Raw genomic sequence first — 26,806 nt, forward strand, 5'->3', positions numbered from 1 at the left:
CTGTCAGCTGAAAAAATCCGTGCACACGGGGGGTCGTTGGAAACAACATCTTTACAACTATATGTTTTGTCAAGGCAGCTTTCAACTTTCAAGTGGCAGCCTGGAAGACTGCTTGTTGAAACATTGGTGCCAGCGACAACCCGCAATAATTAATTTCAACTATTTTCAAGCTTGCACCTTTTCCCGGAACTTATTACTTTTCTTTTCTGCTAATTTGTCATGTCATCAAAGAGTGCAAAAAATGAAGAAAAATATAAGCCAACAGCTGAAACCTAAATGAACAAAAAATCAAAATAAAGAGACACTCCTTATTTTAAAATTAGCAGACAAAAGAATGCGTGATGTCAACAAGATGGCATTACAAAGAGAAAAATTACGTGCAAATGCATCACGTGTAAATGCATCTGTTAAGGAACTGAAGTGAAAAGAAACCTTTTCAAATTAAATTACCCATGATATGCTTCAATGCAATTGATATGACGCCTTCATGTAAGTCATGCATTATATTTGGTGGGAAGTGTTGGGTCGGATCAAAGCCATCACATTGAAGAGCACAGGAGCTTTGTAACTCCATACAGCGATGTCGTAGGCAATCCAGCACTAAGCATGGTCAAGTGGTGATGGTGGCCTGCAGGTGACCTTAAAACATAGTCACTTTCTAAAAACTTATAGTTAATTTCAGTGCACAGTGCCATGCAAAATCTGCAAACTCTACCATGTGCAAAATTACATTTAAATTCTCCCATTCTATGGGTAGACAGATTGTCACCTGTACAAACAAATATGGAACCTTTGAGCACTTTTCCTTTCACAACTATACCCTGAGTTTCCAACATTTTCACATCTTCAAGCAAAGGTGCCAGGATCCTCGGTAACCCGTATGTGCTCACAAGTTTGTCCCTTACTAAAACAACCAAATTAATTCCTATTAGAGCAGAGCGAAGTTTAGCACTCAAATTCAGCACTGAGAAGTAAACTGCTGTAAGTTTATGAGTGCCTCATTTGCTATTTAGAGGGTTGCACACTTCAAATTCGTCACTATACAGTTGCAGGCAAATCTTATTGATGTCCCCTGCAAAGTATTTATGTTCCCTAAATGCACTCCCATCAAACACTGAACAAAAGTAGTTATCCACTTTCAATGGGGTTCTGAAGTCTCCTGAAAGGGTGACATTCTCAAGGACACACTTGAGCACTTCACACAAAGGTACATACTCCATTGTATCAGCTTTTCCATTAGGTGCTCTACCTATAACAATTGTCTTTGGCTCAACAAATCAAAAGTGCATTCTCCAATAATTAGATCGGCCTGAAGCAGTCAGCAGCTGGTTCAATTCACGTATTTGCAGCACATCTTCAACTATATTAGCCAACTATATGTTGGAGTGGAGCCGATCGTCTTCTAGACTAGCCTTTACAAAAATTATGACATCATTGGCAATTTCGTGCAGTGTTGACTCTGGAAGCCGCCGTGCCTCTTTCCACTTTAAGAGCAACTTTGCAAGCTGATTTACGTAGTTCGGAGCACTAGCCAAGGAGGACTCGCCTTCTCGGCTTTCTTCAGTGGTGTCCATATTGCCTGAACCAACTTCTGCAGCATTTCTGATCGTTTGTTCAGTGCTTAAAGACACATTCTCACAAGTAGCCAGGTTTTGCTTAACCATGTCTTCTGTACACATGCTTTTTGTACCATGTATAAAGTCTGAACGTTTTCATGCACCCACGCAAACCACACACCCAGTTGTGTTCATGTCCATGAATTGTATGAAGATGCCGCAAGAGCGACCTCAACGAAAATGCAGGGCAGGTGCATTTCGGACAAAAAAACAACAAATTCCAGGCATAGTTCCCTGGCTGATAGTGCTGTCTACAGCTGATGCAATATCCTGCATGAAAGAAAATGGGTTCAAAATCAAAAGAAAGGTTTGCTTCCTTTGCAGGTTTCATCCTGAAATGTGAAAAATTTTAGATAAGTTGGTTTTAAACAGCTGTCATTGATTTTAAACAATACATTTTGAACTCTGAGAGAAATCCTCATGTATATGTCAGGGCCCTGATACTTGTTTGCCAAAGTGAATTTCATAGAATACTTATGTCTTACAACAAATAAAAGCAATACCTACTCAAAAGATATGAACTAAACATGATTAAATTGTACCAAAGAATGTCGAATTAAGCGTGATGTTTAGCTTAAGAGTTTCATCTAGGGGCGCGAAAATGTTCCGTAGTATAAATAGCATAGTCACAACTTTATCATTGTATTCAGATTTACCTTTAAACCTATTCCAGACTTGCATAACCAATTTTGTTTAATATGGGCACAATAATTCATAACAATAATTCATATCATAGTAAAAAGATAGCATAGAAAAGCAAGTGATAGCTCTACTTTCCAATTAGGCTGAAGGAGATCTGTTGTTCTGTAGTTGCACAGAGGAACCTGTTATTAAGGAAGCACATGGGTAGGATAACTTGAATTTTTGTGCATGTTTACATCAGCTATATATGGTCTTATATTCGATCCATGAGCGTCGCTATGTTAAACTGAGAAGCGATTGCTTTGCCAGTTTTTCTTGTCATACTATGAAATAATCTTGGTCACAAAATGTTGAATGTACAGGCCCAAGTGTTTCGGTGCATGCCAGTTCACCCTTGCAGTGTTCGTTTATTTGATACGGATACAAAACTACAACGCTATCAGTCCAAGATGACTGCGTGCAAGCGCATCTGGAAAATTGTGTTATGGGTTGACATGCAGGATGAAAAAAAAACTAGAGTTCATGAACACAAGTACTTAAGTTAACCTTATTTTACACTTAATATAAACAAAGGTGAGAGATAATGAGGAAGAAACATCGGGTAAAGTAAAAATCGCTGTGATTTTTATCCACATTAACCTACTGCAAATTACATACCATTGTGCTTGCACCTAAATGGGTGTTGTATGAGTCAACAATTTGAAAGTTGTTCATCAGAGAAACTTCCATTTGATTTATAAATTCATCTACTCAAATATTTCAAATTGCTGGAATCGTTTTCTAATATAACAAAAGTATCTCAAAGGAACTCCCAACTTCCTATGATGCTGCGACAATGCAGCTGGCCGTTCACATATCAAGCTTCTGAGACGCTGATAATGTCTTCAGACATTCATGGAGCGAGCCCTGCAGGATTATAAATTAGATAGAAAAAATTTCCAAATTTCAGCAGAGGTCTATGGATTCTGTACATCATGAATTGCCACTGTAATAAAGAGTAAAAAGCTTTAGTAAACAATATCAGTCATTATTAGGAAAACATTAATTATGAACAGTTTCTTTTTATCTGCACGGCAAACGGATGGCATGCGTGGACACAGTTCAAAATTTTAGTCTCGAATTTTTTATTCACCTTTCTCCACAGAAAGGTTGACTTTCACACGATATCTATCTGGCCCTACCCTTCCACCCCACCCATTCCTTTTTCAAAATATATGCCCCTAACATTGGCCTTCATACCTTAACAACACACATGACCGAAATTTCCGGCTCATACAAATTACCACCAGGGTGAAATAGAACGTCAGTGCATGTTTGGTGACCATCTTAAATTTCGCAAGATAAACATACTTTGTTGTCCTAATCCTCAGGACAACATTACTCATAATCTCACTAATGAAGAAGTGCCTATGCAGAAAAAAAGGCCTTCCACCGAGGAACAACCCCTTTTTTGCGAATGGCCCGAAAATGGCAGGATAAAGATTGGAATGGAACTTCAATAATATTCTACAAAAAGACTATTGCACCTCCTGGTCTTATAATTTCTGGCATACCTAGAATTGGCAATTTTACTGAATTACTGAATGACTTATCCACGTATATATATATATATATATATATATATATATATATATATATATGACAGCTACAATATTCCAATCTCTCCAGGGCATTGCCACACATTAGGTTAATTATGTTAGCAAGTGTGTCAAGTGCTACTGAGCACGATAATGTATAACGCCAACCTAATATGTTCACTCAAGGGCATGTCTTAAAAAACACAATATATTGAAATTCAAGTGAAAAAGCCACATTTTTTTTTTTTAACTGGCTATAATACAAGTGCAGAAAAAAAATTTGAAAGTACGGCATTAGAGAATTTCTTTGCATTTTTTAAAAAGCAAAAGTCCCAGTACTACGACATAACATTTTCTTACATAAGTTGCAAACGCATGCTGTCACCGTAGTCAGTAAAGTTAATGAAACCAGAGGGATGAACACAGACACATTTCAGTAAAGCTAATTACTTTTAGAGCGAACATGAACATGAATACACACAAAGGGTATTGTCGTCTACGGTACATCTCTAATGACATATTAGAGCTCGGCATCACTAATTAAGAGTACAAATCACACTGTAATTTATCTGAGCGTGAAGAACAATGCAGTCCGAATTTACTTTCGTTAGTGGCTGTTGGGGTTCGGGGTAACGCTTGGGCAGTCGCTGGAGCCCTTGGTGCATGGTCGGGAGAACTTTAAACCAAGGACTGGAGCCGTTGAGAACTTTGTCTAGGCATAGTTGCAATGCGTCTTTCGCCGGAGCCAAGGTTCGACCACCCCCATGCCTAGGCTGGCTTCTTCGAAATATTGCGGCGCTTTCCTCAGATTCCCCGTGGTTAACTGTATATAGGAGAGGAGCCTTCCTTCATGCTGCGCCGGGGTGAACGGTGTTGATAGTGATCTTTGGCCGGCACCGGCACCGTGGGACCCACACTGGCCACAACTTCGGGTACTAAAGGGTGGCGGCTTCGCATTCGCACTGTCGGGCGGTATTCTCTCTTGGTGAGCTCTCACTTGGCATTTAAATATTACACAAGGTCCACTTTAATATTCACACACATAAACCGTGTATACCACTTATTATTATGATACTAAAACACTATTCAATGAAGCACCTAATAAAGCACTGCGAATGTTTTAGGCATGCGCGATGCACCGTGGTGCAGGCAGAGCTATCAGCACGCCGTTCGCTGACTGTGTTACCGCCTATACGAAGGCGTAAGCCACAAATGAACGCTTGCGGTGCCTTTTGCTCATATGTTTTCAACGCACTTAAAACGTGATTCTTGGAACTTCCCGAAACTTACCGAGTGTATGCTTCCGCTCAGCGTCGAGTACTTTTTATGGCCGAAAGGCTGCCGCAGTGACGTCAGTACGCCGCGGAGCGCCTGTGTTTGGTTCACGTTTTAGGAGAACCAACCCTCCCGCTCTCGCAGCTGCTGCGGCTTGATTGGGCCGAATAAAATGGATGGATCCATTTTTCGTTCTCTACCAACGATGGTATACGCCGCCGATGCTAGATACTCTACGGAACGAGCTCTATTGGTATCACGTTAATAAACTTGACAATTTGTCGGTGCTGCAGTTCGCAAACGCACCGCGCGTGAAAAAACTCTCAGTCCAGCCGTCAGAAGCGCCTTGAAATTCTCCGGCGTAATCATCACGCTGTGCGTCACTGCTTCACCGATTCACCCGACTTTCTTCATACGCAGGGGTCTCAGGGCCATGAGTATGAACTGCGCATGTGCAGAGATTCGCATTGCTCAAGCTACCCTCCGCCGATTGCACCGCGCAGATGTCCGTTGGATACACGTGCGGCGCATGCTTTGGATAATTGCGCGGGTTACCTGTTGCCACCGTGGTCTTTGCCTTCAAGTGGTGATAATGTCACACGTGGTGAAATTTCTGGTCGACGTGCCTCACCTTCACATGAAGAGGCCGTACACTCTGAGCAATGGCACATTTGAGGACCCTAAACAAGCCAGTGCGGTGTGCCTCATCTTGGGAAACCTCGTCGCGCTGTCTACGTCTAGATTTCAGGTACGTGAATGTTTTCGTGTTCAGTTCCTGAGTGAACCGTAAAGTTTTTGTCTGAAAGATGCACTCCTTGGCGTTGCTATGCAGAATTTCAGTGATAATCTAGAGGATGGTGTCGCTAAGCGAACGTCGCTAGCATACGCCATAGTTTCCGATTGCCGCAACCACGCCGCGACATACGTTAGTTGAATTCGCGCTTCGAAGAAAGGCAGTCAGTAGTTTATTGCTCATAAACTTTGTCAGAAGAGAAGTGAATTGAACAAGTGTTTGCCAAAATCAAGGCACGTGCATCGCGCATTTTTTCTTTGTTCTAGTTGTGTTGTACTTCTGCGACAGACCCGATAACTGCGCCGCTCTACTTATTCTTTCAAAGACACTCTGAATGGAACCGAAAATGTCTGTGCGAGAGTTGTACCCCTTGGCATTGCTGTGTGGCATTTCAGTGCGATAAACTATCTGATGGTGTCGCTAAATGAACGTCGCTAGCATTCAATTGCCGCAACGAACTTACTTCAAATCGCGCTTCGAAGAAAGTCAGGCCGTTGTGTTTTGCTTATATTTTACGTCAGTGGAGCACGAGTGCGTCATTGCTTGTATGTTCAAAACACGCACCTTTTCACATATTTTTCTTTCTTGGAATGTACACTACGGAAGCACGTAGATTTTTTTTTTCATGCGCTCCGTTTTTTTTTTAATTCGATTTTTTTTTCCGTGGTGGCACGCCGGATGCTGCCTGCGCTTTCGAGGGCGCGCGCGGTGCTTTTGGATTAGTTCTTTCCGGCGGCTGTCTCTTCTTCTGAAGCCGAGTCTATCTTATCTATTCTTTTTGAAAGAGTGGCCGCTCGTTACTTTATTGTTGATTGCTCGCCATGGCGCGATTACACCTGTTTCCGTGCGGTGCTAAATTGCACAAACGATGCCGCCGTGGTTGACTTTCCTGTTTTGGAGACTCGGAAAAACGCTAACTCCGTCTCTTCGTCGTTGAGACGATGGATTATTACTCGTTGTTTTCCTCCAGGCACACAACACCATACAGTGTCCTTCCGTGCGCTCCGGGGAGGGGGGGGGGGGCGTGAAACGTTTCATGGAGCATGAAAACGTTGAATGGAGCACCATTTGGTTATTCGAAAGTTTCAAGTGTTCGCGCCCTGACGCTTTGTGGGGTTTCTTTTTTTTTTTTGTATATATTCTGATGATTTTGCCAAACGGCATTCGTACTAAAGAGTGTGTGTGCTGACGCACTTGTTTGTTGACAAAGCGGGAAGCAATGTGTTAACAAATGTTGTCACATAGGTTATGGACGTGAACTTCGATGAGTACGTCGACCTTGGTCCTGGTGACGATATACCACACATGGCAAAGATTAAACTGCTGCCTTCTAGTCGCACACCTTTGGGTGGTTTACCTTTACCTGAAGAGCAGGTAATCAAAGTTTTCACTTTGCTGCTGATCAATAACAGCTGCTTTTTTTTTTTTTTGTACTCTACAACACCTACTGGAAAATATTGTGCATCCCTTACAGTGTGCTTTCACATGTTATAGGTGCCTGAGGAGAGCGGCTTTTTTTACCTTCAAGAAACTTCGGGCATTGAACTTACTGAACTGTAAGAGAATCACTTTTCAAATATTTATTTTATGTGTACTTTCCGAGTACCTAAAAAGTGTGAATCATCGTTTGAAAGTGTGAATGATCAAATTTATTTGTTGCATTTGCCCTTTTTAAAATGTGAGATGGAGGGGTTGAAGATATTTGTTCTATGGCTAATTTATTATTTGTATCTGTACATGACATCGAACCACACCTAATGTACAATATTTAGTCTGTTTTTATGTGTGACTTCAAATTTCAAGAGGCTCAGACAGCCATATTTTTTTTGGGGGGGGAGGGGGGTTATGAACTTGCTCCTCTAGTTACTACGGTGAGTGTATAGTGATAACGAAACAAAATTTGTCAGTACAGCAGGACATACATTGTACAGTAGACTTTCTTTAAGATGAACTAGAAGGGATCGCGGTCGGTTGTTTGTCTTATGACAAATTCTGCCTATCAGAATCCCCTCCCCGCAAATGTGTGAATGTGCCAAGCGGATTGAAATATTCCTTCTAGGAAAACGTGCTAAAAATGGGCATGCAAACATGGACATAAGAAGAAAGTTGACACACCCACAAACGTCGATCAGCTTTACCATAAACATTTCAATGTGTTGCTTGAAAACATTAAAAGCAGTAGGTTTAAAATGTGCAAGAAACGACTAGAAAAAACATTTGTTTGGCTCGATTTGATGAAATATATGCCTCCAAGTACCATATGTTCGTAAATTTAATGCATAGAACACATTCCATATAATGTTCTCGACTGCCATTGATTGGCCATTGTGTGAAGGAGATGACCATGCTTGTGACCCGTTCGACGGGAGTACTGGCCCTGCTAACATGGTCTAGTGCACTGGAAGTTCTTGTGCTCATTGTTGCTTTCGCTTTTTTTTTTCACTTCCCTTGTGTTTGCCCCTACGGACCACAGCACATGGGCCCTAAGCTCTTGTGTTTTCTTTTGTTCTTTTTCAAACTCCAGCTAAGGGGTGGGGGAACACAAAAGGACCCAATCCACCTACGTCTTCATTCCTTTCTTTGGGGACAGCCAGGCACTCCCTGCTGACCTTCACTCCCCGTTGTTTCTTCCAAGCTTATCTTGAGCCCTTGTCATTTCTGCTCCAGGAAGTGTATTTTCTTTCTTACCTTTTACATGGGCTTTGGCAGAAAGGTGCAATGGTAACCCCCTCTCAAGCTATGCCAGTTAAGCCCCCCCCCCCTTCGTTCAAGCCACCCAAATGACTACCCTTTACCCAGTGGCGGTGTACTCCCCAAGATTGCACCGCCTCAAAACAAAACCCTGGTGATGCCCGTGGCTCCTTGCGACCTTATGTTTGCTTCAGTATGTTACTACAATTGGCTTGCCACTGTGCAACATAAACTATTATTTATGCTAAAAAATGGGTGCTTCATTTGTGGTTTTGGTTCTTGGAGGGACATTTTCCTGCAGCACTCTGTGACATAACATTGCCATTGCTACGTCATGCAAAACCTTCGTTGTTCTTGCTTGGTTACTGAGCCGTTCACTCGCGACGTAACAGACTCGCGACGTAACAGCCATAACTTATAACTGCAAGCAACTTGGTTATCATTGTATAGGTCCTCTTGTGCAGATGATCACGGTTCCTCATTTGTTCTACCAAGCTTTGGAGCTCTGCATAACATCATTACCAGTGGAGAGCCTATCACGTCATCTTTGCAGCGAAAAATTGTGGTTGTCCTGTTTGGCGAAATGCTGAAGTTCACAATGTGAGGCAATTTTTATCCTAGTTTTTTTTCCCGTCGCTTTTACTCTGAGTTTCCTTAATGTCACTTTTGACATTTGTTTAAGCTGGTGCATATCCATCAAGCATCTACTGCACCTTCCTTCATCTCCTGTTTAGCGCTGTTGTTTTTTTAGAGCGCAGCTCCTATGCGTTAAGTGGTGTCGCCATTGGTGGTGTAACCCAAACAATGAAAAAAATAAAATGCGAAAAAAAAATTATTGAAAAGAAATTGAACCCATGCCCTCAGCTTGCCAGTCAAGTAGTCCGCCTCGAAGCCATGATATTTTTCTTTATTACGTTTTTTGCACATCATACAGTAGTGATGTAGTGCATAAACATAGCAGACAGAGGTAAAAAGCAGTATGGTTTATGTAGTCATTACAATTTTTTTATATGCATATTAACTGCCTCTAGTTTTTTGAAAAACTGTTAAGAGGGGAAGATGAAAACTTGCAATGAAAAGTCCATAAAAAGGGATTGTGTGGAGTGGAAGTTTCTACTAACAGAGTTGTCCTCCTCAAGGCTAGGACAGAACTGATTTTTTTAGCTCTAGTGTGTGTATACTTCTTACCCTCTCCTCCATCTTAGCAAAGGAGAGAGGGGCATCATTGAGTATGTTGGTGTGAGAAAGTGGGGGAGGTTGGAGTGCTGTGACGAATAGTATGAGTGAAAAAGAACAGTTGTTTTGCTAATAACAATAATAAAAAGAAAAAAAGAAATCTGTGGGGAGGTTAGGATGTACACATGTCACGGAGTCCCGGTTGTCTTAGGGGCTGTGTCGGTTTGAAATCATTTCTGATTCTGTGCTTGATGTTTCTACAAATTGCTGTGACACCTGAAAAGTTAGGGTGTAGTCTGTCCCAAGCAAGCAAGATGCCAGGGTCCTGGTAAACGGTGGATGACATCCATGTTTTTGTGGCTGTGTTCAATGTCCAAAACGAATTCTTCAACCTTTCGTGATCCACCTGCATGAGCTAGCAGTGTGTGCGATTGTGTACTTAGGGATTGGTGTTTGTTGGTGATCCTAGGTAGAACTGTTGTAAGGGTGACTTTTGCATGCGATCTGCTTTTCAGGGCCTCCATAGTGACGTTACCATTGTTGTATGTACAGCCGTTAGTAACGTGGTGAATGATGAACTGCGTTGGGTGCTGTCGTGCAGTAGCAATCAAATCTTGCATGTCATTTGTCATGGCTCGGCTTTTAAATTTGCATGTCATGTGTCATGGCTCGGCTTTAAATTTAATGTATGGTGCATGTTGCCCTCCGAGGAAGTGGTGGTGTTTGTACTTCTACTGATGTCTCCAATTAAAGCTATATGCGCTAAAGAAAGTAGAGGACACTCTGGTACTGCGTCTATAATTTTACAGTATGCAACAAAGTTCATAATCACTTGGCAAAAATATTCGTGAATAAGTAGTGTATTATTGTCAATATGTGGAACTGCCATTGATCTGAAATCTATTTACAAAAAGACCTTCTGCCCGAGCCATGTTGGGCAAGAAATCGCATTGCCATATGTAATATAGCATTACAGAAGAGTAATACAGTAGCCAGTCGTCACAGTGATAATTGCCCAATGAGTGTGTTTTCACACTGACCAGTGAAAACACACTCAGCCATAATTTTTTATCAGCGACATGCAGCATAAACAAAGGCCACACAGTACTATACAGACAACTAGTGGGTACTTTGGTTATCCACTAAAGAAGCTAATAATGGAGAAGTGGATGCCGTTTTTCTTTGTAAAAATTGAATTATGCCACAGTTTATACGTTATTATATAGTCTATACTATACTATGCAGTCTATACATGGTCTATACAGGCTGTATTACAAATGCAGCTGGCTTTACTCAATACCAAGCTGCACTCAGAATTTTCATTCGGCAGTATCATTGTTGGTGAATTTTTTCCATTCCTGATGGTGTGTGCATTATGTCGCACACTGCTTTACATTACATAGATTTGCACGATGCATGAGCTCTAATTAACTGCATTGTGTCTTAGCATCTCCAGAAATATTTTTTGTTTTGCCGAGTGCGAACACAACAATTCTATAGCAGAGTTGCCCTCCAGCTTCTGGAAAAGTATCCAAACCTGGCAGATGTGATAGGAACTGGATATGTAAGTCTTTTTAAGATATACAGACTACTACATGTTAATGTACAGTATACACTATTTTGGTATTCAGCAAGCATAATATTCCCATTCTATCACCTTAGAGTTTCCTTTATTTCTATTACCTGTGCCATGCACGTATGGGTCTTTAAACACTACTGTTTTTATAAGGTTTTGGGCATAAGTAGTTAATGTAGAAATTAAAGACGTACGTAATCTACCAAAGCTAAATTTACATTGGTGACATTTAGGATACTGTAGCCATAAAAGTATACAAGATGACAGTCCTCTTAGTCTTAGTAGGTAGGGAGCAATAATTCCTATGACCTAGTAAAGTTTCTGTTTTCTACCCTAGGATTCATGGAAGATAGCACTCAGAAAGAAATCCAAGAATGCTAGGAGGCATATGACAGCAGATGAGTGAGTGCCTAAAGGAGAATAGAGAAAAGTTTGGCACAAACAAAGCATCCACAAAAAAATCGTATGACGAGCTTCGAAGGAACAAGAAGGCAAAGATGGTAAGATGCTGTTCCTCATAAGGCATGTGCCCTTTGCGCTTTATTCATAGGATATGAAAGTAACTAACATTTGGTGCAAAACCAGCACAAGGATTAACAAAGAAAGATATATCTACTAATTTCAAACATCGTACTTTGTTACACCCAAAAAATAAATTTATACAAAGGTTATGCCTGCACGCTGCACTAAAATGCCGTGGGCTGAAATATATATATCTTTTTTTTAAAGATGCACAAGTGGCTGGTTACTGACTCTTCTCCACTTGCAGGATTATCAATTCTCTCTGTTAAAGATGAGAGCCTAGCACATGCACATCTGTTTACCTGCTTGCCCATTTTAGCTGCTTATATTATCGATCTTGATAGTTCAGTTCCTTCAGTTTAGTTTATGAAACCTTTCTATTCTAAAGGGCTCAAAATTACGGAATGTAAAATTTAACTCCAGTCATCCATTGTTTTCATTCTTTACTAGATTCAAATTCTCTTTCACTGTGTTGTAGAGCTTGGGAGTGTGAATCCTTTCAGCATAGAAAGATTTTGTTATTAGATATGAACAAATCATACTATAACAAAAGCTCCAAGGAGTGCCAAGGTACTAAGTGTGTAATTAGTTTATTGTTTTTTTATTTCGTGCCAATATTAGAGGAAAAGACCTACCGTGTTTGCTCACGTAATGGACCCAATCGCATAATGAACCCATGTACTATCCACCTTAGTCCTTAAGAAAAAAAAATTTCTGTATCTATTTTATTTTGGTGTGATATTCAGTGCCGCTGATGATCGTAAAAATGTTAAATTGAGCCAATGCATCACAAAATAATGGAGCAATAAAAGTCAACGGCTAGTTTTGCAGGCATGCTAAACAGTTGTGAGCAGGGGGAACGTGGACGACGTCAATCAAAATTTAAATGTCGCGTTTTTTGCAGCAGAGCATCACCTGTCGAATGCAGGAGAAAGCTCTTTGCTTATTGCACCCCGCATACATGGCGGCAAGAGAACAAAGCGAAAAGTAAATGCATGGATTTCGAGATGGTGGGCGTGTGGCATAAAAACACACCATGCTCCATCATGTCAGAGGCCATGCAAACTTCCCACTGCGCCATCGGCGCTTCGGCCAAAACATTTGTGTGCCACCATTCGGCGCTGTGTTTTTGATATCGGGTTTGTCGTAAGAAACTTAGTTGGGGACACCTACTGCACAAGGCGCGTTCGGCCGGTACGCTAGCCACATGGCTGGTTTCAAACTTAAAGTTGGTGGAGCATGCGCTGGAGCATAGGAACCAGGCGGCTTGACTGTGCACGTTTGTTATGGGAGAGAACAAGAGCTTCGGGCTAAAGAAACCCAAAACAAGCAAAGCTGGCATGCGAAATTTTCGTTGTTATAACTCCGATGACTTTCTTTCTCCCGTGTAATACCCCCCCCCCCCCCATTTTGCATTAGCTTTTGTGAAAAAAAGTGTGTTCATTACGCGAGTAAATATGGTGTGTCTGCACATCGTGTCTTGTTGCAGTGTCTCTGCACAGAACACCTACCAGTTTAGAGAACGGATACATTACCTTTGGGCTGTTGTACCGAAATAACATGCAAATACGTAGCGGCGCCGTACTGAACTGCAATACCGCGAGGCGAGATGGCGCTAGCAGTACTATCATCATCAATAAACAGACGCATATATTTTTTTTTTTTTTTGCTTCAGGTGGGGGGGTCCGCGGCTGGTTCACGCTGCTCGCTTCCTCTGTTTTTTTTTTGTTTTTTTTCGTTGCCCAATCGCGTTTTGCGTCTGTAATTATCGCCAGGGGACCTAGCTGGCCTCAACTGGCAAAAACAACGTCAATCAAGTAAGGTTTGCATCGTTTATTGCGAGTGTCCAAGCCGGTACAATCAATGTATGCGGTCGAGTCGGAACAAAACAAGTCACTCATACATATCGAAAGCTTTCAACCCATGTGTAAAGACTCTTTAAAGCTAACAAGCATATGCATATAAATGAACATCGAAATTGCTGAATGAACGTCGCTCTCATTGTGTTGCGGCGCTCGAGTTTAATAGCGTGGCTTCAGGACAAGGGTCCGATTCTGCTGTCATATGCGGCGCTTGCCCCTTATTGTTGATTTTGAAGCGAATGCATGCTGTTGAATCGGGAAGCAAACTTGCACATTGCCGATAGATAGCTCGCGCAGTTAGAGCAATGTAGTTTTGCTAAATTTGTTAAATAAGCAATTGCGGATGTGTGCATTTCTGAATCGTTCTCGCTCTGCAATGCTACATTCAGTACTTCATAATTCTGCAATGTCGCGTCGTGTCGAGAGGGTGGGCACTAGTTTTAATAATCAGCCGTGAGCCCATATTATAGGTATTATGTATTTAGGGGATGGGCCTAAAAATATTTCAGGCTTGCTACATTTATTGTTAGAGTTAAGTTACACAGTTATCATAGCTAGAATTTCTCGTCGCAGGTAATGACCAGTCTGCTGAGTATGCAGCGAACATGTATGCTAAAGGGACACTTATGAGGTGTGTGCTTAGAGATCGAAAAGCCCCACTTCTAAGAAAATAAGCTTCAGGTATGCATTGTACAATTTTGTTGTCTGTACATCTTTGTTGGTGCTCTTACATCTTACTATCTGCTCAGCCCTGAGCACAATCTCTTTTTTTGCATAGACATATCCATATAACTTGAGTACTCTCTTGCAAGCAAGCACTCCTGAAATCAATTGGTGGTACATGATGTGAATCTGTCCGAATACTTGATCAATAAAAGTCACATTTATTACACACTTCTTATTATGTTTACTTTTTCAGTATACTTGTGCTTGAAAATGAAGTTGTTTTCTCTCCGCTACTTTTAGAGATTAGGACTTGAAATACAGGCTATATATCTTGCAGTGTGGCTGTAGATAAGTGAAGATCATGTATGTTTCAACTACCTGTGCGATTTCCTAGATTTTTTTTTCTTGACCATACTGAACAGAATTTCACTTCGTAGTGGTAGACACTATAGTTATTGACAACTTAATTTAAACAGAAGCAGATGTGCGCAAAGAAATCTGGAACGTTTTTCTGCCAAAAAAAAAAAACAGTACCACTGTGCAATCAACACAATCTTGCTCTTCGTTACAGCATTCATTACTTTGAGGAAGCTGTGCAGCAACTGCTCATCACCTTTATGATTTATTATTTTAGGAGCCCATTGAACATATGTGCAAAGCTAAAGCAATCGAGTGCAGTCTTATGAGCTTTGGTGCATCTTTTTGTAAACTTGTATAAGCTAAACACAGTTAATTAAGACAAAACAGTTCTGGGTGTTGTTGGTAAACTGTCACAAAGCACAACTAAATGTCGGAAAGGCTGTTAATGTACATCACTGTGAGTGTGTTCATTATGTAATGCAAATAATAATTATTTCTGACGATTCACATGCCAACTATGAAGTGATCCTGAGTCGTACAGTAGTGAGCAAATTTAGAATGATTCTGGCTTCCAGGGGTTCAAACAAATGACATTGTAGCCTCACAGAAGACAAGACTGCTTGTCGAAACATTTGCTTTGACCCCTTATGTTAACATATTTTTCATATTTTCTAGCTTCCATCTTTTAAGGGTCAGTTTAGTTCACCTGCACCAATCCGAACTGGTTCACAGCTGTGCACGAGAAGTTCAGAACTTGTGCGGCAGAAGTTCAGCGGTGCGGCATCACAAGTGAATGACAAGGTGCCGACAAGGTGGAATCCTTATTTTTGTTCGCTTAATTTAATGAGGTGCAAACATCTTGGCAAAACACGCCGCATTTATAGGCGTGGGTACAGCACCTACGTCTAATGCTATGTTGTTTGTTGAGCTGTGCGAGTGGCTGCACCAAACCAGCGCCGTCAGAGCAGAAGGTACAGGAAAGTCATGAAATAGTTTTGGTGCTGTACCTCTCCTGCGCTTTTTGAAATGAATGGCAAGATTTAGAAGATGTCATTGCTGCGCCACTGAAACGAATGGCGAGGTGCAGCACTTTGTAAAATGGATCATGTGGGGCAGGCGAATCGAACAAACCCTTAAGCACACAAGCATTTTAGCGTTTCACCCCCATCGAAATATGGCTACAGTGGCTGGGATCAAACAGTGTGTTGTTGAGCTCAGCAGTGCCACACAATCTAACTAATAGTGTTACAGTTTCAACATTACTGAAGTGTAGATTCCATGCCATGTAGATTCCATGCCATCTAATGCACCTCTCCACGATATGCGCGGTAAAGCATTCACAAATACAGCATTACATGTGTGAGGTTAGAGATGACCTGTTGTAGTGGACATTCGGGAGTAGTCATCCTGTCATTGCATGGTAGTCTGGAAAAACAAGTAACATCACCAGATATTAATGCATGAAATCAATGCATAATCAATGCATGAAATTTTTTAAAGTAAACAAATTAACTGAGTTAATTAGTAAACAGCAGTATTTTATACATATATGTTGTGGTACCTCATAACACGTATATCCCTCAGGGCTGCTTCTTCACAAGGCATGTCACGTAGCAGGTTCCTTGCCCATTGTACACATTTGATTCCATATCATGTGGGCCAGGAGGCTGTGGCCGAAAAAGAAGTATTTCTCATTTATTTGACGCTTCCTTTATGACACTATAGCAAAACCAGAACCATAATTATGTGATGTTTCTCAAACGCGACTGCAGTAAACTATTAACTAGTAGGTTTTTTGCACTAATATATGGGCTAGCTAAGAAGACACATGCGAGGCGACAGTGATTTATTTGCCTTCTTTTATCGCAACGGCCGAGTTGGTGTTGCCTGGTGATAGTTTCAGAATCAACTATTGAGTCAGCGACTCGTTCCCACGTGAAGCCATGCACGCCGCAAGTAACGCACGTTTTTCCGGTTACAGATTGAGACGTTCAACAATTTTAAAATTTAATACTGCAATGTGCTGCCACCGTGTGACGCGTACGCAGTCATTGGCAAAAAAAAACTACATATGTTGAAATGAACCAACTAGCCCCGCGAGCAACCATCCTTAAAAAACTGAAGTGGTTTCTACTCACCGGCCCGGGCTTGCAACGGGTGTTCATCCGATGAAAGCTTCAATGGTCGCTTCGTTCCCCGAAAGTCACTCGAATTCCCTTCGCAAAAACATTTGAACGAGTCAAAATAAACAGAATGAGAAAGAATGTGTCGGTCGGCAGAGGCTCGAAATATTTACAGCGAAACGAAACAGTCGGAGAAACTTCCGAACGTACCGCGAGCCGTTACCTGCCGTCGCAACCGTTGGCCGCCGCAAACTTTGAAATGAGGATAATGATGTCGATAGGCTGCTACTGACATCGAGTCAGCTGGAACAAAAACTATTACAAAAAGTTGATGACGCAGCACATGTTTAAGAAAAACTACTTGTTAGAAGAACAAAATGTTTTTTATGTGTAGCAGTACGCAAACATGTAGTATTTGATCATTTTAAAATAAAAGGTCAGGCCAGAAGTACTCTTTGCTATTCCAATCGGTCCATGTTCCTGTAGAAGTCGCAAAGATATGGCTGTTTTTCATGACGAAATAATTAGAAAAGGGGTCTAGGGGAGCTGAAAGTTTTGACAATTTATTCATCATATCCTGCATTATAAATTATAGGCACACATGTGTGGAGTAAGCTAGGCTCACATTGAAAGCATACTAATACCAATCTTTGAACTTGTTCTCTACCTACCAGAAAGACAGAGTATTTCTGATACCTAATGAACCTCGTGATTTTATACAGAATGCATCCATGCATTGTCGAGTAGTTGTGTCCCTGCTTCTGCATATAATCCAAACCTTATCCAGGTACTGCTCACACTTATGAAAATCGCAATGCGTCCGCAAATGTGCCCCATCTTCATCTTTTAAAAAAAGCTCATGTTTCTATGCATGCTCATTCATGCATATTCTTGCCCAGTCAACATTCATTTTTTACCATAGAATAATGGAAGTTCATAAACGTCCACGTTGACACATTTTGTGTAGAATTGGCGTGCCTCTTGCTGTACCCACCTTTGTTGCTTCCATCAGATAGTATACTAGTATACACGAGAAAGCTGATTTTCGTGGCGCAAAAAAAAAAAATCGGCATGACATCTCTGTTTGCAACCATTTTTAGGTCGTGTGCAGCTCGGTGCATACACAATACAACCTCAGGTCTCGCTCTTGCTCTACCCCAGTACCGTGGTGTTCTCTCTTGATAGCCTGGTGGAGCAACTCTGCTACAGCGCTAAGGAGCATGCGAAGGAAACCAACCACAGACAACCTGTCCAATTGGTTTGAAGTCTTTTGCATAACGTGTGAGCACAACCCTGCACATGCATACTCTGGACATTGTTCAGCTATGGCCCTTTTCACAGTTTTGGAATGCGTCAACTCGTATAGAAGAATTTTTAGCACACATAGACAAAAAAGCCAACAGCCGTGACAACTCTTCAAGGTATTGCGCTAAGCCAAAAACTGCAAAAAGTCGCAAGCCTTCAACTCATGTTTAAACACCAATCCTTTTTCTGTCTGCGAAAGCCTGCTAGAACATTGTTAACAATGGCCTAGTATGTGACGGTGGTTAGTTGCTTTAAAATAATGAAAAAGTTATCATCGTACATAAGAACTCGCAAACCTCCCGCTAGTTAAAATGTTGGTGAAACGTAATAAAAGTGGTTACGAGAAACATAAGAAATTGCACAACACAGGAGCAACATACGAGCCTACGAAAATGCCTCGTCTTTGAATATAAAATTGCTAATGAAGTTGACTTTAACACAAAACTTGAGAAGGGCCATAAAAGCTTATACTGCCATGCCCGTGGCATTCCTGAAGGCAACCACACCACTGTCGTTTGTGCAACTTCTTATGTAGAAACACAACAAGCAGGACAGGATAAAATAGGTCCTCAACATCAACCAAGAACAAGTACCCATCGAAGGTTTCTATGAAGAAAGCGGATGATGCATGGAAAATAGTCGTTTTAAAATGGGTCTCTAATGACAACCGAGTCTAGCCGCTCCATTAAAACTTGACTAATCATGTTCTGCCAGATACCTCAATCACTCGTAATTGTCCCAAATGAAAAACCCGGCTTATGCGTTCTGGTCGTAAAAAACACAGAAAGGGTGTTCTTTTTGCTAGCTGCAGTATGCAATAGACTCTGCTAGTTGTGCAAGTTTCAAGTCCTTACTGAGAGCCACTGCCTCGCTTTTAAAACTCTTGTTTTGATGACTTTAAACTTGACAAAGTTTATGTAGACTGCTTGTCTTGCCTTGAAGTGACACAAATGTACACTCATTGCTGCAGAGCCACTGCTTTTATCCACTTGAAATGGGCACAAATTGTTGCACTTGAAGAATGACAACACCCACCGACGTATCCTCCTGGCGAAGAGGGTTTTTCTCCTGTTCTTGCTAGAGCTTAGACATTGTCTTGTAAGCAATAGTCCCTAACTCTGACATCGACTTTTGCCGCAACTCGTCAGTGCAATGCCAGTAATTAGCCAGCAACAAAGGTTCGTGGCTAAATTTTGGCCTTTGTTGAGTACATAGCGTGCACTTTCTGCAATGTGAACATTTCCCAGCCCAGTGAGGCCTTCCCAGGTCGTGCGAGCAGGTTTGTTCAATATGAAACAGCGGGCATGCCTCATATTCAGGTTCCTGTTTGCCTCAGGGGTGCGGGCTGATGAACGCTTGGCATCGCGAAACTTCTTCACTGCCAGCTACTCCAGGTCCAAGCTGAAGCAAATTGCACGAACCAGGTAAAAAAAGCACACCTACTGCCATAAATTATGATTTCACATACTTTCGTAAGTTACATGAATAAATGAAGGTGAGACTTCCCCAAAAAGAGCACTCACTTCTTGTAGAACATGGCCTTTCGATGAAGTCATGCATTCATTTAGTTGTGTTACAAGTATGTAAAACTTTAAAATCTGAAATGTGGTGGCAGGCCTGCTTATTTTTTTACCTCCGTCATGCAATGTGTTTTAGTTTAGAACTGGAGTGATTGGTGCTAAAAAAGTTTTGGAATGCCAACCGTATCGTAGTTGACCAGGCACAATAACAAGTGCTCCTCAGGCATGTTTTATCAGTCGAAACGCGTCATCTCTCAGAATTCACGTGCTGAAAGCGCCCTGAGGAACCATGCATCTACGACTAAATAGGCACACCTTTCAACATGGTCCCTCTTGTGCAAAGCAACTCAGCATGTCTATTGGGTCATGCGTGCTCCTGCCCACAACTTCCACATGGTACCACGGACTAGGCCTGGCTGCAGATGCACTATACAGAGTCGGGGACATGGCTGTACATCGTTCTGCTAAATGTTCCAGATAAATTTCAACGTTCCTAGAAACCTGTCGAAAAGCAGTTGGCGGTATAACTACAATACGTAAGCGGTAGAACTGCGATGGGAGTTGAATAACCTGTTGGTATTGAAACACCAACCTGCGATGTGCAACAGCTCGATAACACAGGCTCTCCTTGTATATCAGCCTTTTTTATGTCCAATGCTATACAAATGCTTCCCCCAGTTACCTACAATTTTCCCAACCTTGTGCAAGCTTAGTTGATCTTATGCATGCAAATCCCATCTAGCCTTCTGCCTTTCTAAGCTTGTTTCCCTACTTTTCGTAGCCACAGAATCTCTCGAACTTGTCACTTGTCTCTCTCTCTCACATTGCTTGACTTGCCCAGGCCCACATTTTTTATTAATGTCAGCTAGAATGTCATCTAGCCCTGTTTTTTTCTCTATCAAGCTCTGCTTTTGTATTATCTCGATGTTATGCTAACCATTTTCTGTTTCTATTTTGCATAGTTCTTGGTCTGTTCTGAACTTTTTTTTTCATCTTTTTTTTACTATCATTCAAGGTTCTGCACCATATGTTAGTACTCGCACCATACAATAGTTGACCACTTTCTACTTTAGGGACAGTTGTAAATTGCGTTTTATGATTTGGGAATGTCTGCCATTAAAGCTTTAGCCCATCCATATTATTTGGTGAATTTCCTTTTCATGAATAGTGTGTCCTGTGAATATCTGACCTAAATACATATATATTGTAAGAATTCTAGTGTGCCGTTGCGAACTCTTACTCTCTTGTTTGGCCTCTTAACATTAGATCCTCGTCTTTTACTTATTATTTGTATCCCTACTTGAACACTTTCTCGGTCTAAACCCTCATTTCATTGTAGTTCAACGGCACCACTGCTGAAAAGCAAAATGTCATTTGTAAAGCGTAAGTGCCGAGATATTCTTTGTAAATGTTTATTTGTGTTTCTTATCAACATGGTGGCTCAAATAGTTCTGCTAAGCATGCTGTAAATATTGTTCGGATTTCGTCTCCTTGCCAGATCTACTTCATGAATAAAATTTTTCTGCTCTGCGACAGCTCCTCCCCCATAAAGGGACATTTCTAGTTGACCCTCAAGATCTCAATAAAGTTCATTGTCTTTCTTTCTGTCTGCTGCGGACTCTCTGTAGACGTTGGCTAGGGTATTCATGCATGCATTATGCACTAGCTACTCTAAGACTGCTGGTATGTCTACAGAGTCGAATGCATTTTATTAGTCTCTGCAAGCTAAGTAAATGAATGTGTTCTGTTTCGCAGATTTTTCAGTTTGACAGCACATGGCTACGATCCACAGTGGGACATCTGTCAATCTGTGTATAATTCTTCGAATCTTTCATGTCTTTTTTTTCTGTATTTTTTGGTATTGGCATTTTTACAGTTCGGTTGTACATTTGATTCGCCAGTACATGAGGCATTGTGCAGAAAGTGTCTCAAGCTTGTTAAACACGAGATCTCCATCTTTGATCGCGTCAACAAATTCGCCGCATGAATTTTCGTTGGTCATGTTTTGTAGGGCTCTATTCAATTTGCTCAGGGTAGGGTATCCAAGGAGATTCGTTCCTGGTTAGGCTTCTGCTTTTATCTTTCTTTCTAACTTTGTTTATATTTACTCATTCAGCTTAAGTGTTTTGTTGAATTTTGGCTTCTTTTTTTGTTAGGTGGCTTATTCGTGAGCTGTAGTAAAAGTCTTCTGCCACCTTACTATATATGTTGAGACTGCTGATTATGTTTTTCTATCTGTTGGAGTGTGCATTCGTAATTAGTTTACTGTTGTAAGGTGCTGTCCTTTCTTTGAGTTCTTCATCTAATTCTTTAATTTTTTGCTGCTATAAATCCCCATCTCAGCAATTTTCTTTTTGGTAAACAGCCCTTTTAGCTCAATTAATTCAACTTTAGATCTTGGTAGCTTTTGTAGATTGTTGTTTCTTTTTTTCGTTTTTTAATGATTTGGGAGAGTTTGCTTACTTCTTGCCCTAGTCCTTTACCCTAACTGCACTTGCGTTTTAGGAATCAATGTAGTTATGGTTTTGTTCGTTTTTTCTATATCATAATTTTTTTTCTTGTTCTAAGGCCTCGCATACGAGTGTTCTAAGGCAGTGCTGAGAATGCACGTGACTGTAGCTCTGCTCCGTTTTCAGAGGAGCCTTGCAATTTCTCTGCAAGTTATAATAATAATAATAATAATAATAATGGCATTTTTGGGTGCCTTGAAGGTCCGCATTCAATTTTGGCGGGCTTACTGATGATGGTATTCAAGCATGCGAAGCGATTGTTTTCGTCAAATATTTAAAATGAAAGATTGAAGATGAAATAGTAATAAGCATGAATCGCCGGTCATCGCTGCTGTATTAGAGGTGGTAGCTGCGTTGAATTTTGTTTGCAACAACTTAGGCTTATCATGACTCGTTGGCACTACATCTGTTTCCTGGAAGAAAAGTGTCATGGCGGCTTCCGGTTTTGTCGTTGGACCAGCGCGAAGTGCAAGCTACGCGTTTGTTTGCGGCGAGCACTTTTCCTCGCGATAAATCTACTCTTGAGTGACGACAGTGATGAACCCAAATGTTCACCGCTTCATAGCTTCACAGCTTCCCCTCGTGTCAAGGGCGGGTAAGCTGTCAACCTCCGGGTGAACGCGCTTTTGCACCATTAATTTCGTGGCAGTGATGGTAATACTGCTCTGTGTTATTGTACCGCAATTCAAAAACGTTGCTCGATTTGTACAGCTAAAAAAGTTGCTCGATTTGTACAGCAGCCTGATGAGATTACTGTAAAGGCTAATGCAGATCCTGACAATAACAGTAGCACTTTCATTGTTTACCGTACTTCCGGTGTACGTGTTGCGTATTTATTTTGCTGTGATACGTGTACTCACGATGTCTATTTATTGTGTGTGTAATTTAAACACGTTGCTGGTTTTAGGATCACGTGTTCCTCTTCTGCTGTGCCCGATCTGCAGTGGGAGCGTTTCAACCAGGTAAAATCGGCTGCGTTGACACTGAGTGACGGACGAGTCAGCTGCTCAGTGCCACATAACAAATTAGGGCGATACGTCACATTTAGCTCACTTTTCAAATCACTATGCTATTTGAAATAATGAACCACCGAAAAAAATTGCAGATGAGCGTCGGCGGGGGGGGGGGGGGGGGGGGGGGAAGGGGTAAATGTTTTTCTTTTTCACCCAGGAATGAACTTTTCATTGATTAGCCAGCAGTAATGCCTCCGGCACTTGACATGCTGATAATAAAATAAAAAGATGCAATTACTAAATATCCTTATATCGGTGCTACAGTGTAAAAACATCATTTATTGTTTCTGTCATACCTTCAGTCTTAGTATAGTACGTGCTAGTCTGTAGACGCAAGATGGCAGGAAACATACAAAAGATGGCAGAAAAAAAAACGATGGAGAGCAATCGTTGGTTCACTAACTCAGTCAAATGATTGCTTAAAAGAAACCACGACAATGGGTACATTGGAAATCTATTAATATACAGACAAAATTGAGCTATTATTAACATAGATTATACAAGGCAGTACCAATTTTATTATTTTTTAAAATCGGAAGCGTCATTTTATGAAACCAAAAAAACAGTTGAGACGAAGACAAGCTTAAAAAGATGAAACATTTGTGAACACGGGTTGTCGCTTGGGCCATCGACTCACCATGCAGACTTCTTCAAGGCTGCAAGTGGCCACCTATCTGAATTTTGTAGGGCAGACTTATCAAGATGAAGGGAACTCACATACACTAGTGCTAGCAATCAGAAAATGACCACAAAACATTTGACATATGTCGTAACAACAAGGCCAGAAGTCATCCCTTGCCTACCTTAGTGCATTTTGTATATTCTTCATACCCTCTCCTCCAACTTAAACAAAGCAGGGAAGGCCACATGCGAAAACGGGGATATGAAAACGAGGATTCAGCATCTTGAATTGGTAATATTTGAACTAGTGCAGGTAAAACTAGATTTTATACTTCTAAGTAAATCACTTCTAGTGTTTTTATTCTAACATGATCTTGAAGGTGTTTGCAGGGCTTAAATCTTGGATGACAACTAGGTATTATGTGTAAATAAAATTTGGGTTTACTTTTGAATGCACTAACATGTCGGGGAAAGTTTTCCGAAGTGGTGCGTTGCTGGGTAATGTTAGGTAATACTTGTGAAATATATTATTTAAGTTTGGAAGTGCGTTTCGGTATTTGATTGCAAAGGTTAGCGGCACCGCTGAGTGCAGGCCATGTGCTCACGTTTTCCCTTTCATAAAGGACGACAGTGTATAACCATGCTGACTATGACTGGTAACGTGGGAAGTGTGTCCTCACATGCTCAATAGCTACACGTGGCTGAAGATTGCCCTCATTTACACAACTTGTTTGATGGACGTGCGAGTTTCACCATGGTAAACTAAAACTTGAAACAGTGCAAACGTACTTGGTATGCTGTGTTTTATCTTTTCGCGTAGGCGTACAAGGTGTCCAGGTTTTTTGTACTTCAAAGTGAGAGATGCACACTGGCCGAAGCACTGCTTCCAACTTCATACTACTGTAAAAGTCCGAGAAATCACCCCCTCGACTAAAAAAGATGATCTGGCAGGAGCCCTTGCTGGGTCTCGGACACTAATTCAATATAGAAGTGCCTTTAAGGAAAATGCACACCTGTGTTTCTAATGAAAGGCTGTATTGAACACACATCCATTTACTGTTTCACGGACCCGAGGAGAATCCTTGTGTGAAATTTCAGATGTTATGACAAGGCGAGAAAGATGTTTTACAAATGTTCAGACAATTTGTGACATTCGGAATGCAGCCTCGAGGCACCACACTGTGAAAGTGTTAAAAAAATCTTGCGCATATATAAGGACTCTCAGAACTTTGGTTCCAAAGAACTGCTGCTGCAGAAGTACGTAGTGGAGAACAGGTTAAAAATAATTGTGGGAGAGAAGGGGGAGCTTTCTCGGTCGTTGGCACATATTCGAGATCTCTTGTAAAGTAAAAAGGGGCGCTTGCTCTGTATTTTACAGTGGCCACTCGCGATTGAAGTTGCAATGGAGGCACAAGCATGTGCTTTTTTCATAGCATTGCCAGGGCTGCACAAGAGCCCAATGAATGTGACTACTCGTACAACCAAGGAACGCTTGCCACTAATTCAGCTGCTCTATCTGCGAGTGTTCTCTTCACACTATATTAACTGTGCGATACTATACAGTAAAAATGCACACCTATTTTCATATTTTTGTGTTTCGACAAATTTTGCTTAAATATCTGCAGTCTGAACAAAGTGGACACTTATTACAGTTTCTTATGAGAGTTTATGCTTTGAATTGCAGCCTGAGTCATGCAGTGAAGTTCATGCATGCACAGCTTACTCCCTGCCACCTTTATTTAGGAGTGGAAAGGTAGGCTGCTGCTTGAATTGTACAGAAAAATAAAAGAGGAGGTGGGGTAATTAATTCGTCATGTCTGTTACAGGTAGGTGTACTTGCTTCCAACGACCTCTAAGGAGGATAAGTGACAGTGGTGGAAATGAATCTGCACTCCAGCCAAGTGCACAACGAGCTAAGTCGGGAACATTTTTTAAACGAATCACAAGATAAGCATTTTAAAAACTGCTAATAAAGAATTTTCTTGGCTTCATCATCCAACACGTGGTCGTTTGTATAATTCCTTTATTTTTCCTGCATAAAAAACCTGAAGCTGAGCATTTTGTTGTTATTACTAGCGCACATGTTTGCAGGTGCTTCTTTTGCTGCAATCATGGATAGGATATTTAGTGAAAGTGCTCAGTGGCATTAATGTTTATCTGCTCCCTCGTTTGGTTTTAAGATGCACTTTTTTCTAGATTCGCACTTGTCTCTAATTGCAGAAAATTCATTGATCCTTTAGGCGTGTAGTAAATAACAAGCAACTTTTTCAGGCAATGTTGCCTTATCGTTTTCGGTGATATGTGAGATTTAACGTTCAAAAACCACCATATGATAACGTGAGAGGCCTAACTAAACATTTTCTTGTCAGTAACTTTTATTAAACATTTCCATATGTCCTGAACTTTAATATTTGACGGTGTGGCTGCATGACTGCTGCAAAATTATATAGAATTAGTTTGCCTAATGAAGATGAAGAAATTTTGTTGATTTGCTAAAGGTTTGTGTATGGGCCAACTTGAACACGTAGCCAACTGTTCAAACATCCGCCCATGCAGTAAATGTTCCCTGGTGAACTTGTCTTCTGGTTTGAACAAATGTGAAAATAGAAAAGGTCATGGCTATAGGGAAGGCCTTAAAAAATCGCACTGCTGAATAATGCCATAAATTTTTTGATGAACCACACATTCACATGAAAAAAAAGGGGGAGCAGAATTTAGCAAGCACTGTACATCTATGCTGGTTTAGAGAAGAATTGATAAAATTAAGTTCGACATTTTTATGTCTTAGAACTAAAATCTGGTTACGAGATGGGCTGTTTCAAGTGAAAGCTTAATTATTTTTACCTCCTAATCTCTCTGAGTGCATGAAACTAGAACACTAGTACATAATACAAATATTATGGTCCGACTCCTAAGGTTTGGTAACACTCCTGTGATCTCGTGCAGAACTGCACGCAG

At 41.0% G+C, this 26,806-nt stretch overlaps 2 protein-coding genes and 1 pseudogene across 5 annotated transcripts in view; 1 reads left to right on the plus strand and 2 right to left on the minus strand.

The window, feature by feature from the left end:
• The window catches only part of LOC119185505 (uncharacterized), a 34,613-nt gene extending 28,998 nt beyond the window's left edge, over window positions 1-5,615 (minus strand). For both annotated transcript variants that reach the window (XM_075880561.1, XM_075880560.1), the window contains exon 1: window positions 5,126-5,615. The gene's annotated coding sequence lies outside the window, so the exon portion shown is untranslated. The remainder of the gene's footprint in view (window positions 1-5,125) is intronic.
• On the minus strand, window positions 437-1,675 carry LOC142777483 (uncharacterized; annotated as a pseudogene).
• On the plus strand, window positions 5,609-25,847 carry LOC142776610 (uncharacterized). Of its 3 annotated transcripts, none has more exons than XM_075880566.1 (8): window positions 5,609-5,858; window positions 7,149-7,277; window positions 7,398-7,459; window positions 9,059-9,194; window positions 11,684-11,846; window positions 14,304-14,411; window positions 23,122-23,176; window positions 25,533-25,847. In XM_075880566.1, the coding sequence occupies exons 1-4, from the start codon at window positions 5,640-5,642 to the stop codon at window positions 9,060-9,062; spliced, it is 414 nt and encodes a 137-aa protein (XP_075736681.1). In that variant the 5' UTR covers window positions 5,609-5,639; the 3' UTR covers window positions 9,063-9,194; window positions 11,684-11,846; window positions 14,304-14,411; window positions 23,122-23,176; window positions 25,533-25,847. The 3 variants fall into 3 exon arrangements, with proteins under 3 accessions (XP_075736681.1, XP_075736680.1, XP_075736679.1); XM_075880565.1 differs by lacking the exon at window positions 9,059-9,194 and having other exon boundaries at window positions 25,533-25,601; window positions 25,675-25,847; XM_075880564.1 differs by lacking the exon at window positions 9,059-9,194.
• The last annotated feature ends 959 nt before the right edge of the window (window positions 25,848-26,806 follow it).

This window comes from Rhipicephalus microplus, chromosome X (assembly GCF_043290135.1).
Source record: "Rhipicephalus microplus isolate Deutch F79 chromosome X, USDA_Rmic, whole genome shotgun sequence".
NCBI classification, from domain to species: Eukaryota; Metazoa; Arthropoda; class Arachnida; order Ixodida; family Ixodidae; genus Rhipicephalus; species Rhipicephalus microplus.

Coding starts and splice junctions, on each gene's coding strand:
- LOC142776610 (XM_075880564.1), top strand. CDS start 5,640: ATGCTTTGGATAATTGCGCGGGTTACCTGTTGCCACCGTGGTCTTTGC. Junction 5,859..7,148: donor TGTCTACGTCTAGATTTCAG/GTACGTGAATGT, acceptor GTTGTCACATAG/GTTATGGACGTGAACTTCGA. Junction 7,278..7,397: donor TACCTTTACCTGAAGAGCAG/GTAATCAAAGTT, acceptor CACATGTTATAG/GTGCCTGAGGAGAGCGGCTT.